This window comes from Hippoglossus hippoglossus, chromosome 20 (assembly GCF_009819705.1).
Source record: "Hippoglossus hippoglossus isolate fHipHip1 chromosome 20, fHipHip1.pri, whole genome shotgun sequence".
Classification (NCBI taxonomy): domain Eukaryota; kingdom Metazoa; phylum Chordata; class Actinopteri; order Pleuronectiformes; family Pleuronectidae; genus Hippoglossus; species Hippoglossus hippoglossus.
In genome coordinates, this window is record NC_047170.1 from 12,253,973 (window position 1) to 12,270,815 (window position 16,843).

The window sequence follows — 16,843 nt, forward strand, 5'->3', positions numbered from 1 at the left end:
CTGCTCTTGTGTCTGTATGTGTGTGTGTGTGTGTGTGTGTGTGTGTGTGTGTGTGTGTGTGTGTGTGTGTGTGTGTGTGTGTGTGTGTGTGTGTGTGTGTGTGTGTGTGTGTGTGTTTGGGCTTCTTGTTTGACAGTGAGTCCTCAGATAGGGGAGAAAGCGGTGTCGTTGCAGGACCCGGGCTCTGTGCCACGGGGGAGCCGACAAGCGCTGCACTGCACGTCCCACGGAGTCCCTCCTCCACACGTCCAGTGGCTCTGGCATCCCTGTCCGCCCAAAGGCCTGTAAGTAGCACAGAGGAAACTGAAGTGTGCAGCATAGTGTGTACATTGAGACATGAGCGGGAAACCTTTGAGATTACCAGCTGGAATTACAAAAAGCTTTAGTATTGAATAATATTTGTTACCGTGGAAATCTTTAAACCTTCCTCTATTATAGAGGTTATAAAGTGAAATAAAATGTGTCCACACACACACCAGGCACAATAGAAACGTATAGTAAACAGTTAAACTGAGTTATTTGAATTATTTGTAATCAAAGTTATGCAAAAAACATTTTTAATCAAACAAATTAAACTGCAAAACAGCAAATGTATTAAATTGTACAAATTGAAAAAAGACTTTTAGTCAGAGTATTAGTTGGTATTTATTTGGTCTGCAACATAATAATGATACAAAAATATACAGTACACATAAATTATTGTTATTTAGTGTAGGTGGTGTGTGTGTGTGATTTTTGAAAAACGAGACATGTTTTGTCTACATCAGCGTGTGTTCAGACAGCGTTTCCTTCTTGTAACCAGAACAGATGCATTTGGGGGCCTTTCATGTGCGGGAATGTGTGAAAATGTGTGTGTGTTTATTTGTGCACATGCACCCCCAACCACTTGTGTGCGTTTCATCATGTCTGTGTTTGTGAGTTTGCTTGCTCGTCCATATGTTTGTTCTCTTACTATCCATGTGTCCTTTTCCATATGTTTGTTTGAGTGCCTACAAATGTGTGGCCTGCGTGTGTGTGTGTGCGCGTGTGCGTGCGTGTGTGAGTGTGTGTGTGTACATTCACAGGCATAGCACACAGTGTATCTCAGACTTGAAAGGGCAGAGAAAAAACACACTTCAATAGAAGCCAGTTCCGTGCTCTCAGTCACGATTTGTTGGTTTCCAAATCAAACACTATGATTTAATGAATTTCCTGTGCAGGATGTAGGGTGAGAGGCCTGTTTATTATTGTGATTGCACACTGCATCCTGTGATGCTTTTTCTTATATCTGACACACACACACACACACACACACACTCACACTATATATAAAGTTCTCATGAGAAATGGCCCAACCCTGTGATGCAGAGGGACAGTTATTTAGTTAACTCACACACACACCGACACACACACACCCACACACCCAAGTATTCCAGCGAGCACTTGGCAGAAGCATTGATTGAGTTGTTCTTGGAGGTCACACACTTATTGTGTTGCTTATGACCGAGTCAGAGAGGTTAAGTATTACCTGAGAGCTCCACAGCAGCCGCCCACACTCTATCCCCCCTCTGAGACACACTGACATCATCGGTGTACTTGACCCTTGAGCCCAGCACTCTTACATGGCGCCATGCCGAGGTGCCGCCACTGTGGGTTTCATCCGTCCGTCTCTGCCAAATACCAAATACACAAAATGTACACGAGTATGCTCTTGACCAGCTGGCCCTGAACCAAGACGTATTTGTGATACACAATATTCATCCTGCAGAAACGTTACCTAGAATATTTGCTGCATATTCAAACAAAATGTTTCGATTTCGTGGAAATTGTATTTTTATATTCTGCTTCTGTTGTGTTTTATTATCACGGGACATGCAATCTGCACATGGAAGAAAAGTTGCTGAGTTACACCCAATTCATGATCAGTTATTTGTATACATTTTTTTATGTTTCGGTAAAAAAAAATTGTGATTGGTTTGTGAGTCAAATTTTAAATAAAACACATAAAACACATTTGCATGACAAGTGCAAGAAAACAATAAACATAATATAACATAAAGATAAAACAAAGGTGTACACTGAAGCTACAGCTTGTTGCTCACGTGCAGATTACATTTGCCCTGTTCACTGGCTCATAACCATTTACTTTAAGTCCATTTGTTTAGCATTCAGAAGTAGCACATATACATTTAATTAATGGTTTATAACACATGCGTGTATCGATATAATATTTAACAATAATTAACTTTTCCTATGGGCAACCATAAGTGGAATATGTTGTATAAAAGGACAATAAAACACTTAAAAAGTTCCTTAACTCTTTGTACAACCACATTAAAAGTGTGTTATAAACCATTTATTTAGTGTTGACCTGAATTCTAAACATGAGGACTTAAAGTAAAGTCTTGCCTGACAGACATGTGGCTCTTCCCAAAGCTCTGTTCTGGTTCTGCTTCAGTGTTTTGAGTGTGTTTCTTTAGACCAGTTTTTTTGGTTGGATCCTCACTGGGCCCTTGTTCTTTGCAGCCCGGCTGCACCACGAGCCTGACGCCGCGCCGGAGGAGGCCCAGGGACTGTGGACCAGGCCGGGCCCGGCTGACGGGGGGCCTCACGCCTGGGTCCCGGGTCCACTCCTGGGTCTGGCCCTGGGAACCGCAGCACTCTTATCTGGCCCAGGCAGGAGGCGCACTGGGCTTCCTGTGAGAAAATCAGAGCGCTTTTCCTCTCGTTGTTTGGCTTCCTCTCCGATGCGAGACGCTTCCCAGCAGCGTGATTGTCCCTTCGTCTTCAAACGTGGCACAGTCCGCTTCCTCAAGAGCTTGATCTATTCTTGAGAGCCCCCCATCACACACCCCCCACCCCCAACTCCGCTGCCCCCCACACATACCTCTCCCTACCCCTTCCCTCACCACCTCTGCCCTCCGCCCCATCCCAGCATCCTCTACCTTTACAGAAGAACAACTCCCCATCGCCTCCCGCCCTGGAGCCCACACCCTCCACAAACTCATCAGTGCTTCTGCACGGCAGCCAGAACACTCAGTGACACAACCAGAGATCCTAAGTGATGATCCTGTGTTCGGTAAACTGTGGGAAGTGAGGAAAGTGACTTGGACCACTGCTGAGCAGTGACAACCAGGACACGCAGGAAACACGGAAGAATATAAGTCTCATCACTGAGGATTTAAGGACCCACTGCTTTACTGATTATTTATTTATTTCCTTCATTCTGCCAGTTTCATCCCCCGCTCGCACCCAGCCATCCTGTAGTTGTCTATGCTTTTTATTTTTTACATTTCACAGACATTTTGAGCCAGAAGAAGTGCAATTCCATCCATCCACCAGCCACATTTCTGGAGCTGCTTTGCTTTGTTTTTTGTGTCCTAGAGTGGTACTATAATGGGTGCATGAACCGTGCCTGTCTCAAGCCCCCGATCTGATTCTGACATCCACAAAAGCTGTGAGTTTCTGTTCCGATATTTAGCCACCGGTAGAGGGTCGAATGTGCTCACCATGGACGGGCGAAACAAGAGAGAGGACAAGATTTGTGTTGTTCACTATGGGATGCCTACAGTTCTCTATTAAAAGACTGAAGGTCAGCAGACGCCTACCATGTAGGAAGTCTCCATGGACCAGAGACTATGACCGCCCTCTGTCATGTTGTGTCATGATGTGTCGTCCAGTGTCAAAAACGTCTTGTGTGGCAAACGACGTCAGTTTAACAGCCCTGTTGTCTTTGTATCGAAAGTTAAGTCAAATCTAAATGTACTGTATGTGTGATACTACAAGCCATGTTAAGAGAGTGAGTGGTTAGCGTTTTAGTAGAGTTCACTTGTGTGTGCGTGTGCGTGTGTGCGTGTGTGCGTGTGTGCGTGTGTGTGCGCGTGTGCGTGCGCGTGTGCGTCCCCCATTCTACGGGTGTCTCCCAATGTGATCCATTCCTTGTATACAGATGTTCTATGAGTAATATATGAATCTAATATTTAATAATTTTATACAACTAACTTACATATGACGAAATGACAATATTTGCCAACTTTGTATGAATCTGTTAAGATGTACTGAAGTGTTATATCGGTTGTTTGTGTTTTTGCATTAAACTTTGCTTATATTTGTGTATTGGTTTTTACAGCTCTGTGGTTATTTTGGGGCTGAGACCGGAACACACAGGGACAGTAAACAGGAGTATTTTAGGCAGCTTAAGAGGGCAGGAAGAAAAAAGGCAGGAGATGACCCCCACTGATACACAACTGGGAACAGTTCATTCATTTCATCCAAGCAGCTGCTCACCCTGTTTGCAGACACACACTGTGTGAATGTGGCTGTTTGCATGTGTACGTGTTCATTTTCTGTGTCTAACCACATTTACCTCTCCACATATCCGTGTTACTAATCCCATTTGTGTATGTGGGTGTCACTTTGATTGAGAAAGCTTTTCCTGGGAAGCATGGGAGTGTTTGCTAGTGTATATGCAAGTGTGTGTGTGTGTGTGTGTGCGTGTGTGTATGCATGCGTGCGTGCGTGGGATTTTTGAAAAACTAGACATGTTTTGTGCATCTGTGCAGCCCGTGCGTATGAGTGCGTCAGACTCCACAGTGTCATGCACAGGGTGGGTCGCACATTATCTAGATTCCAAGAGGAAGGGCAATCAAGCAGCAGAGAGGAACCAACCTCAGGGAGGTGCTCAGGATGACGACGAGGATACAGACAGAGACAGAGAGAGACAGGGACGCAGAGAGACAGGGACACAGAGAGACAGGGACGCAGAGAGGCCGAGTTTGAGACACAGAGACACAGAGAGGGGCAGGGACACATGACAACATGTCCATAAACACACAGAGCATCAATGAACTCTGTGGAAATGACAGTTTACACTGAGGAACATGGTTCATGTCTTAAAATAAAACTGCATTCTTCTTATTATGACATCTGTCTCCATTATTCTAATAGATAGATAGATAGATAGATAGATAGATAGAAATATTATTTGAGTATATTATACTCTTATGAGAGAATCATTGATTTCATTGGCATTCTTGCATAGAACAGACTTAAATACATTAGTTTCTAGTTTGAGCCAAAAATTATTGAACTTTCCTCGTTCATAATTTTCCTGTTAGTGCCTGATAGGAGTATAATAGTTTTTATTTCCAAAAGCAAGTGTATTTTAAAATAAATGAGGTTAGGGTCTGAACAGCCTGCATCACAGACAGACAAACAGAAAGTGAAAATGAAAATGTTATAACTAGGTTGTCTTACACACTTTACAAGAATAATTGATTCAAACAATGCACAATCGTTCGCTTGGTATTGTCAAGTTTCAGTTTCTACTTATTTGAACTGCTGAATCACAGCTGCAGATGGACATTAACTTCACAGAGGGTACAGAGGAAACACTATTCACTTTCGATATTAATAAACAAAAAGATATCTGCAGTGCCGTATATGTGTACATAAAATAGTTTATTAATAGTAAAATGCACAAAAATAGAATTTTCTTTTTTGCAATTTCCCTCATGAGAATGAATCAACAAAAGTTATTTAACTCAGATTTTATTTTGCACAAAATAAATGTTGCTACGTTTTAAAGCAGTCAACACCTTTCGCTACTTTTCCATGACATTACATTTATCATGGCACAGTAGAGGAATCAAGAAATTGAATCAGATACATATCCCAGCATCACTTTATGACTGTTAATTATAGATGAGGTTACAATAAGATATTTATCAGTTGAATATTAAGCTTCTTTAATGCACCTTTCTCTCCATGAGATCAAGCATAGGGACGCTCCCAAGCTTCTGCTCAACTTCAGTTTTTCACCCTCAGGAGATGAATGCAAATAAACCACAAAGCCTCTTGTATAAGCTCCAGTTCCCACAGCTCCACTCGTGTGTAATCTATTGATTTAGACTTGTGAGAGTCATTGACAGCGACAGGAACTCTAGTCCTGGAAATGTGGGATGATTTGTTAAGAATGGAAGGAAGCTGATCCACAGGATGACAGAACCACCTCTGCATCCTCCATAGGTGAACAATCCAGCATTACATAGCACTCCAAAGATCCGCTATTGTCAGGCTGCAGGACAGGGAAAGAGGATGTGATGCTATTGATAAAAATGGTTTGGTGATGATGGTGGTTATGTGAATGACGGTGAAGATAACATCAAGCAGCAGATCAAGGCGTTTCCCTGGTGTTCAGGTCTTCCTCCTGCCGAGTACAGCTGAGGAACACACACACACACACAAACACTTGGAGACTTGTATCAACACAGCTGAGTCCCTGTCCCTCTCCTCCTCCTTTAAGGTGCGTGTGTCCGGCGTCCTCCTCGCTATGGCGCCCTGTGACAGAGGATCTCCCCGCCATGTCTACACACAACCACATCCTGAGTGTTACTCACAGACAGGAAGTTCTTCAGGGGAAGAAAAGGGTAGGTGGAAAACACTGAAACACACACTCTGACAGAGGAGCCAGATGTATAAACTCAATGGTGCAATAACATCCTCAATAAGAGCTGAAGACATGAAGAGTTCATGTGATTTGTTGCAGATATTAGCAGATTTTATAAAAGACATCCGGGAAAGTTCACCGGAGTAAAATAAGTTTTACTTTATTATCAAAATATAAACTATAAATGCAGCACTGCAGTTGTTTGCCTCTACCCCCCAGTGCCGTTTCCATCTCCAAATTTTATTTTTCAGATTCATATGAGATCACCGTTACCTTTGACCTTTGATCACTGAGATCTAATCAATTAGTCTTTGTGACAACTGATCAAAATTTGAAGAAATTCCCTAAAAGCCCGACTTCACATATTCAGGAGGCCAAAAACATGTTTCTGAGGCCTCCTTAATCTTGACCCTTGAATTACCTCCAATCTTCTGATTGAGATCAACTGAACGTTTGTGCCAAATTCGAAGGAAATTCTCTCAAGGCGTTCTCAAGATATTGTGTTCAAAGTATTGGGATGGGAAAAATAATGGATAAAAAGGAACGCATGCTTGTATTCACATGTCGAGTGTGAGACAAGATCGTCTCACTCTCTGCTCTCTCTCCTTCTTTGGTAACCTATCCACACACACACACACACACACACACTCACTCATACACACACACACCTACATTATTACTTATCGACAGCATGTCGAGCTGCCCACTGGGATGGAAGTGGGCAGGAGGTCTGGCTCAGAGACCCCTATTGTCTGCTGAGTGAGCCACTGGAAAATATGACTCCTACCATTAGAGGCAGAGGTAACAGGCCTAATGTATGTGTGTGTGTGTGTGTGTGTCCATGTCCGGTGTGTGCGTGGGCGTGTGCGTGGGCGTGTGCGTGTCTGTGTGTGTAACAGTGTGCTCAGTGTCGGTTTGCTCAGGAGGATGTTTGTGCTCTCTACAGACAGTGGGGGTCCTGACTGTGGCAGAGGCCTTTGTGTCTGGAGTGTATCGCTGCGTTGCCTCCAACTCTGCAGGCACAGACCAGATGGACGTCTACTTCTACATCACAGGTGAACCCAAAATACAGAATGAATCATATCCCCACAAATATGGAACTCATGGGTGTTTCTTTTTTCATGGTGACATCTGGGAGTTCTCTTTTTTTCAAAGCTTACACTGACCACAAGTTACAGTGAATAATTTATTTTAAGTTCCATTGCCGCCTCTCCCCTTCCTCCTTTCACTCCTCCTAAAATGACTAGTTTCAATCATCTGCTTAGTTTTCTCACTTTACTTCACCCTGGAAATGACACATGGCCGGAATCAGCTGACCCACCTGATTTGTCAGTATCACGTCAAAGCATCAAGTATGTGTAATATCTTAATTTTGGATATTTACCCAGAATAATGAGTGAAACGGGGAAATAGTCATAATTCAGTTTTTCCAGGAAGACGATGGCCTTTTTAAAGTTTCATTCAATGAAAAATAGGGAATCACCTATTACATGAATTATTATAATATTTCATCATGTCATCAGTTCCTCATTCAACTTGTGATTTGCTCCCCCCCCCCCCACACACAGACACACACACACTATCACAATGGAGTATTACCAAAAGAAAAGGTGTTTCCATCATTGTCAAGAAAAGTCAAGAGAATACGATAAATGTATTTATTTCAAAGCCACAAGCAGTAAAAGGGACACTATGCTTGTGCAGTAGAAGATGTGTTGTCTTAGAACGACTACATGTGATATAGCTGACGGGAAAAAGTGAGAGAAGGAGAAAAGGCGAAGGAAAGAGGATTATTCAGCTCGCAAAAGAATAAATGAAGAAGGTACTTCTGTGTTAAGGTTGTTTCACTTTTTAGGAAGACAGGGGGCGCTGTGCCAGAGACACTAAAGGGACACTGCAGTGAGTGTGTGATGCTGCACATTTGCAGACCTCAGAGCTTAAACTGGAGTCTGGAGTGACAGGACACTGTCACAGAATACACACTGTTATATGGCATTGTTCATTTCATATCAAACAAATATAACTCTTTACAAAGGAAAATCATTTTGGGTCCTGTTTTGGTATTTTAGACAAACAGTTATGAACATTAAGGTTGTTTTTTGGATAAAAGATTGAGCCATTTTATGAGGAAAGGTGTGAAAATGTTTTTCTGACAGGGTACTGAAATAAATCTTCTGTTACGTGACACATCACAGAAACAAACCCAGTCTCATGATGAGTGTGGAAGCTGAAGGTGTAACACATGTTAATGTAGGTTAAATACTTGGCAGAACAAAGTGGCGTGCGTGGATTGTGTCCACACTGTATCTTGCAGTTGATGTGGCGTTAGATTTGTAACCAAGCCTACAACAAGTTTAAGGTGTTTTTGTGTACATGAGTGTGTATGTGTCCGTGCACAAGGCTGCGCTGAGCTGTTAGTGTGTGAGCGAAACAGGAAGCTGGGGCTCTTATCGTTCCACTTCCCCGTGCAGTGCACTTCCTTGGACTGGCAGGTCCACTTTATTTCGGGAGGCCTTGGGGTGTTCGGGAAAGATAAACACTATCTGCCATCAGGAAACTCTTGAGCCGTTTCCACGGGAAGTTTCAAATGGCTAAAGTAAATAAAAAGCCTTTTCACTGTATTCCACTCGCTGCTTTTACCGACAATGGCCATTCAACATTGTCATCAAAGGTTACAAAAATGGAGGTTTGGTGGAATTGGCTCTTAACGTATGTGTTTCTGGCAACAGGCAGGATCCTGATGTGTCGAGAAACTGAGGAGACTGATTCATCACACAGGAGATCAGGAGGTTTATATTCTGTTCATGTTCCTGCTTCCTACTTCCCATAAATCCACCTCTCCTGTTTCTCCTCAGATGTCCCAGGAGGCTTCAGTGTAAACCAGCGGGAGGAGCCAAGAGAGGGCGGGGACCTCCACCTCACCTGCGCAGCCAATAAGTACCTGTACACAGCGTTGTTGTGGCAACGAGTGAATGACACAGACGACTTCCAATCCCGCAGCCCCGCCCCGAGAATTCAGCTGCTCACATCAGGGGAGTTCTCCAATGCCTTGTCCCTGTTGCTAAGCAACCTGACAGCTGCAGACTCTGGAGCCTACAGGTGCTCCGCCCACCACCTCCTCACCGGACAGGAAACACATCTGGACACACAGGTGGTGGTGACCAGTAAGTAATGTTCTTCCGCATATCCTCAACATATATAATCTGATAATCAGGGTTAAACAATGGACTAAAATGACCTTCTTCAAAAATTTAATAATTTCACTTTCATTACTTTTATAAAAAAAAGTTAACAGAGAAATGATCTTTTGTGACCTGAGTTTTCAAGTTTGAATTCTTCATCAATTTTTCAAACTTGACATGGCATGTCTTTTTTTTTTTACATACGACCAAGTAGAAGTGAGCAGGTTGAACAAAGTTGTTTTGAATATTCAATATATTGGCGCAAATATTTAGCTGCAAAAAAAAAGGCTTTTCTTTACTTCCATACAAATCCTGCTGCGCAAGAACTGAAACTTTTTTCAGGGAAAAGATTCACAGAAGACCCAAAAAGATCAGATCACTGATATTTATTGCGTGGGGCCTTGAATGTGTCACTGTGTGCACCTGCATTCAAAACAGTTTACCTCTGGTTTTCCTTATTGCTAATGGAGATAGTTCATTACTGACCGTTTCCCAAGTTAAACTCGTCCCATTCTCTTCGTGCACATGCATTGTGTCGCAAATACATAAATATAGATACATACATGCAAACAAACAAACACGCTCTCACAGAGGCCTCGCTGCTTGGGAATCGGGTCCCCTCGGCTTCCTGGGGCCCCACCCTGCCTTTGCTCTTGCGCTCCAGCTCAGCACCTCTTTCACGTGGGAATGAGCTCTTGTCTGGAGGAAGAGCACACAATGGCACTTCCCACAATGCCACATTTACAGGCCCCTACACAAGGCCGGAGGAACAATCAGCCAATCAGACACTGTCAGGCCCCAGCCCCCGCGGACAATCATCAATTGTTGTCCAGGAGGAAGATAGGGGAAACAACAATCAGTCGCCTTGGTTAAGTGACTTCTCTTCATGTCCTTTACTGCTACTCTCTATACAATCAGGCTCCCAACACAACAACTTCCTCCCCCAGGACCCCACAAGGGAATTACTAGAGAGACAGGGTGACCAGAGAGGGACGAGTGGGGGAGCTTGAAAGAGAGAAAAAGGGGGGAAGACAGGAGGAAATAAATGTAAACATGGGGGTCGGAGAACTGCAGGGAACGAGGAGCCATCTGATCCAAATATAGTGCGTTAGACCTGTGGTGTAATTATAGTGCATGAGAGTGGAGTCATTGTGTGCACTCAGTGATGAAACACAATACTGTTGTCGCTTTTTGGAAATTCTTTTTTATTGTGGAGTTTTTCGCAGTTACGAGCTGACTCACAGGTTGAAGCCAAGGCCACTCTTCTACTCTCAAGTGTCACAATCATTGTGCAGGAGTGGCACCGCTCCGACAAGGTGTGGGAAAAAAATGCTGAGATTTCACTTCATCGGAAATCTCGTGCAGTCTAAAAATAACTATGAATGTACGAGACACAATCTTAGTTTATAATCTTATCTTAGTTGAAAATACTACAATATAAAATATATTCTGTTATAGGTAAAGTCCTCCATTCAAACATGTTATCATGACTGTTTTGTAATGTGATGAGGTTTCAGGCTTGTAATAATGACCAACTTTAAATTGTCACCCGATTCTGCTGTAATCTATTCGGAGCTTTTGGGATCATTGCTTTGATTTTTGGTTTTGCTCTTATCTCCATTTTTGGACCCTAGCAGGAGCTGTTTCATTGAAAAAGCCATAAAAAGGCCCTTGTACTGTACTTACATTCGTGTTTAAACAGCATTTAAATGTTGGAAAGAGTCAAAGTTGTTCAAGAAATAATTTTAGCTACTGTTGTTAAAGTTAATCAAACGTCTTATATACGATTATAAAAATTGATTATAAATTAAATAACTATACACTCATACTTCAGCCCTCATGGTGTGTTTGTGTGTCTCCCCTCAGTTCTGGAGCCTCCTGTGCTGCACTACAATTTGACTGACTGCATGGTCAACGTCAGCAGCACAGTGACTCTCAGCTGTCCGTCTCACGGCGTCCCACCCCCGACCATCACATGGTACAAAGACGAACACGCTCTGTCACAAGGATCAGGTAAGAAAAAAACATTATACATATAAATTGATGCTGTAATCTGGTGTATTAAAGTTTTTTTTTGTTGCCACTATCTAAAAGGTATCGTCATATCACCAGAAGACGGGACCCTCCACATTGACCGAATCACAGTGGAGGACCAGGGGCTGTACACGTGCCAGGCCACCAATGAGAGGGGGTCTGCAGAGAGCTCTGCCCACATATGGGTCAACAGTAAGTGTCTGACCTCAAGTTTCTCTGCTTTTGATCAGCTGTGTTTTAACATGATGGGGGAACCTCCATGTATGGGTATGTCTGTAAGTCCATTGTTCTCAGCTCTGTAAATAGATGTTTATGTCTGGTCCACACATTGTACTGTATATCACACTGTTGTACATGGATGTAGTATTTATACACTGAGGTGTATCAGATCTATTTATAGACTATGATTAAGTTCAAGATCAAAGTATGTCCTTATTTGATTCTAATGCACTAGACACACACACACACACACACACACACACACATGTCCGGTGGTGGTAGAGGCGGCAGACCCCGTGTGGTTCACAAGTGGTGGATGTGCTTCCCAGTCTGGTTCTGGAGAAACTGTGTTGTTATTTTCTGATCAGTCAGGAAGGAAACTGTCTCCCGTTTTTATTTCCTCCGGACGGGCCCGGCCTTCATCTCTGAGAGGCTCCGCTCCGCTCTGCTCTGGGCATTTCTACATCTTCTCTTTAAGATTAATTTGGGATTTTAAGGAGGAGGATGGATGGTGGTGTTTTGGGATCATGGAGCGATAGTGAAAACGCAGTGCCCCCATTTGGAAGCAAGGAGGAAAACTTAAAACCCCAAGCACAAGCACATGAGTGATACTACGATACAGTACAATATTTTTTTAATGAGGTGGTTTGTTGTGATTTCTGTCGCTGATTTTGTTTCACTTGATTTCAAAACTGATTTTGAATCTCAGAGGTGTGTCGAGGAATAAATGTTGATGGGAAAAGGAAATAAAACTAAAAAAATCAATCCCTCAACAGTCAAAATCCAGTCAGTGAAGAAAAATATTAAATACAAGACATATGCAGGTTATCCCAGGTGAACTTGTGTTCAGTAACAACTTGTGTGTTTTTGTGCAGGTGCCTCAGAAAGCTCAGTTTTGGAGATTCCCACTCTCACCTGTACGTGTGTGGTGGCCACTCTCCTCTGGCTTTTGCTCACATTCTTCATACGGAAACTGAAACAGGTGAGAGGAAACAAGAAACTTTCTGCTTTCGACTGATGCAAGGTACAAGATCAACATTCACTTCTGACAACGTGCTTCTTCCTTTCTTCTCTTTTCTTCGAATTTGTTTCGAGAATTTGTTTCTCTTGAGTCATCGCTACTTGACCAAGTTGTTGTGAGGAGGATACGTGTGGTTACCAAGGTTACACATTGCTTAATTCTAAGTACAAATTGCACACGCTATGGTTTGACCGAATACTACAACTTTCTTTACCTTATTTTTCAGCCTCCATGCTTTTTCTGTCACTTTCATGTTGCATACACATCAACACATTATCTTTAAACATTAGATTAGATTACACTACATTAGATTATACTTTATTTGTATGTTATTCTGATGTTTGTGTCTTGTCACACTTGTTTTAGTGAAACAGATTAGATTAGATTAGATTAGATTAGATTAGATCAAATGAAATGAGATGAGATGAGACTTTGTCACATTATAGAGATTTTTGTCTCTTGTGTGTAATTTAACTTGGTGCATATATGAATCTTTCAGCCTTAAGAATAGGTCTGATAAATATTGATAATTCAGGCCAAGATGCTAAAACATTCAAATGAACCACTTTATAGAATTCATGTTTGCTTATAGATTTTCCTCCAGGTTTGATTTTTAAACTCTCTGGCACATTACTCTCAAACGTTGGGATTTCCCTCAAGCACCCGAATGCACCGAGTGTGAATGTCACAGAGCAGCCGCCTCCACCTTTAAATCACCGAGGTGTAATACATTGTTCACCATATCATTTGTTTTGACATCTGTTTATCTTTTTTTATTTATTCTATGAAATAATCTCTCCGCTCTCTGAAGCCCAACGCCTCAAACGCCAAGCCCGAGTACCTGTCAATCATCCTGGACACAGGGGACGGACCGATCCAGGAGCAGTGTGAGCGACTGCAATACGACCCCAAACAATGGGAGTTCCCTCGGGAGCGGCTCACATTAGGTAGAAATAAAACACTGACAACATCAACGTGATCGGCTTGTTGTATGAAGGAAGGATTTTAGGGAATGTAATGGGGGGGGGGGGATTTTTAAGACCAGACGAGAGATACCAGGACTTTCTCAGAGGTCTTATCTGATTATTATTGGGAGTGTCTCCCATTCCATTAATCAGACTCTGTGTTGTCTGTGGTGAGCTAATCAACTGAGTGTGTGTGTGTGTGTGTGTGTGTGTGTGTGTGTGTGTGTGTGTGTGTGTGTGTGTGTGTGTGTGTGGGTGTGTGTGTGTGTGTGGGTGGGTGTGTGTGTGTGGGTGGGTGTGTGGGTGTGTGTGTGTTGACTGGACCTAATCAGCTCTCACTATCATCAGGGTGGGATTCAGTTAGATTGACTGTGGATATGAGTCTACAGTCTTCTCTTATCAGCAGCTAACATCTGGGATGGATTATAATACTAATTAATAGTGTTGCTCAATTAGACACCAACACACACACACACACCTCCCTTTCTGCTGCCGCCCTCACCTTCTCTCTCTCTCTCTCTCTCTCTCTCTCTCTCTCTCTCTCACAGGGAAACCTCTGGGCCGTGGAGCCTTTGGAAAGGTGATGCAGGCCTCTGCGTTTGGCATCGACGGCGCCACCGGCTGCAGGACTGTGGCTGTGAAGATGCTCAAAGGTACAAGATGAGGATGAATCAATCAAGTTTTATTCCTATAGCTCATATTCACAAATCCCAATTTGCCTCGTAACACTTAATAAGGTGCAACATCCTCCGCACCGAAAAATACCAAGAGGAAAAAAACGTAGAAACCTCAGAAGGCCAGGAATCCCTCTCTCAGCAGTAACATGTACTGATGAGTCACTCATTTTTCTTCCTTCTTGTGTATTTATATGCTATTGACATGGTATTATGTATGTGGTTATACTCTGCCACAAATTGTATTGAAACCTTTAGATTGTAATGATGCTTAACGACGCCTGTGACTCCTGTTCTTGGTTTCTCTGGCCTTCAGGGCTCCTCCCACTTATTATGGTCATGTTTGTGTTGTGGTTCCTTGCTGTAAACACAAATTGCCCTTTGGAGACAAATAAAGTTGAAAGTTGAGACTTTAGGGAACCACAAGTCAGCCGGAATTCTGGGAGCGCAGTGCTCCAGGGATGTGGTCAGTTACTATAAGATCTTAAGGTATGATGGTGACAGGGCTTTGTAGGTGAGGAAGAGAATTTTATATTTTATTGTAAATGTAATCAGGAGCCAGTGGAGTCTGACTCTGAAAATCTAAATATACAACCCTGAACATGAACATGTGTGCCACTTATTTATGTTCTCTGCTTATTGTCCACCAGAGGACGCTACAGCCAATGAGCACAAAGCTCTGATGACTGAACTGAAGATCCTGAACCACATAGGACACCATCTGAATGTGGTCAACCTGCTGGGAGCCTGCACCAAACCAGGAGGTGTGTATTATCTATCTATCTATCATTACCGTTGTTGTCTATTGTTTTAATTAAGTCCTTGAAATAAAGCTAAAGTAAAGATTTTTTTTGAAGTCAGAGTACATGTCGTTGTTTTGTGTGTGAGCAGGACCGCTGATGGTCATTGTGGAGTACTGCTGCTATGGAAACCTCTCCACCTTCCTGAAGAGCAAGAGAGAGGTGTTTGTGCAGGACCAGGTGAGCTCCGCAGCTCCAGCAGGGGCTCAACCGACACAGTTAAAGATGGTGTCGTGATGGCCGTGTATCTCACATCACAACCTCTTCTTCCACCCCAGAGAGAAACACCATCCCCTCTGTGTGCTTCACAGAATTACAAAATTATCTCTCACAAACTCACACTTCTGCAATGCGCTTGAGGTCGGGAGATGTTATCACCTTTACTTCCGTATTTTGTTCACAGGTTTAGACGTTGCAGAAAAACAGTGGCCTCAAAGAAACACACTGGATGAACTTCCCCCTCACACCAGTCAACACATTTACCAAAACTACTACTCAACACATCTCAGGAGTCACATTGATGCATTCATAAAATTTGACTGGGATCATTTCTCTCGATATTAGTTGTCCGGAGGAAAAGATGGAGGGCTGTTTTTTGCCAGGGGTGATTGTGACGGACAGAGCAGCATCAGGGCAGAGTTTGATCACAGGGAAAACAAAGAGAATGGCCTCGGTAAGACAAGCACCGCGTAAACTATATCCTATATCATTTCTATTTAAATTCAAACCGCTTTTTTTTATTTCTACGCCTGTGTCCGCTCTCTTTCTTCTAGATCCCAAATCTGCATCCAACGCTCCGTTATTCCTGGAGGATCTCATCTCCTTCAGCTTCCAGGTGGCGCGGGGGATGGAGTATCTGGCCTCTCGCAAGGTCTGACTCTTTTCTGCAAAGTGTGTCTGCACATCTGTGTGTTTAATAAAATGTTTTAAACCGGTGTTCACTTTGCACCTTCATCAGTGTATTCACAGGGACCTGGCAGCCAGGAACATTCTGCTCTCTGACAATAAAGTGGTGAAGATCTGTGACTTCGGTTTGGCCAGAGACATCTACAAAGACCCCGACTACGTCCGCAAGGGAGACGTGAGTCCACAGGTCCACATAAGCAACTTGGGATGTCACTCAGTGGAGCACAGGTCCAGCAGTCCCCTTAAAGTCAATCAAGCCGTAGTACATTTCACACACTCATAGAAATCAGTTGCCTAAATATGCCCAATATCTGGTTATGTTAAAGAAAGTTCCCCTGATGCAGACCCACACCGAGATATCCTTCCACCAGGTTTCCTGGAAATCCATCAAACAAACAAACAACAGGGGTGAAAACACAACTTCCTTGGCAGAGTGAAAAATAAAGTTTATTAGTAAAACAATTTTATTTTTCTGATTTATTTTAGAACTAGACTTGACAGTTTTGGGATATTCTTTTGTTTATTTTTGTAAGTAAAAATGATTTCAAAATAAAATAAAACATATCTTCTCTATGTTTCTGAATTTTAAAACAATGAACATTCTGTGGCGTCTTT

General features: G+C 42.8%; 1 protein-coding gene across 2 annotated transcripts in view; it reads left to right on the forward strand.

Annotated features, from left to right (window-relative positions):
• Positions 1-16,843, forward strand: part of flt1 (fms related receptor tyrosine kinase 1) — a 31,164-nt gene that overhangs the window by 11,437 nt on the left and 2,884 nt on the right. For both annotated transcript variants that reach the window (XM_034571966.1, XM_034571967.1), the window contains exons 10-23: positions 137-284; positions 6,284-6,407; positions 7,374-7,482; positions 9,283-9,591; positions 11,476-11,622; positions 11,704-11,835; positions 12,738-12,844; positions 13,695-13,830; positions 14,397-14,501; positions 15,173-15,286; positions 15,414-15,502; positions 15,887-15,995; positions 16,096-16,193; positions 16,281-16,403. In XM_034571966.1, coding sequence (XP_034427857.1) covers positions 137-284; positions 6,284-6,407; positions 7,374-7,482; positions 9,283-9,591; positions 11,476-11,622; positions 11,704-11,835; positions 12,738-12,844; positions 13,695-13,830; positions 14,397-14,501; positions 15,173-15,286; positions 15,414-15,502; positions 15,887-15,995; positions 16,096-16,193; positions 16,281-16,403 — 1,850 coding nt within the window. The remainder of the gene's footprint in view (positions 1-136; positions 285-6,283; positions 6,408-7,373; positions 7,483-9,282; positions 9,592-11,475; positions 11,623-11,703; positions 11,836-12,737; positions 12,845-13,694; positions 13,831-14,396; positions 14,502-15,172; positions 15,287-15,413; positions 15,503-15,886; positions 15,996-16,095; positions 16,194-16,280; positions 16,404-16,843) is intronic.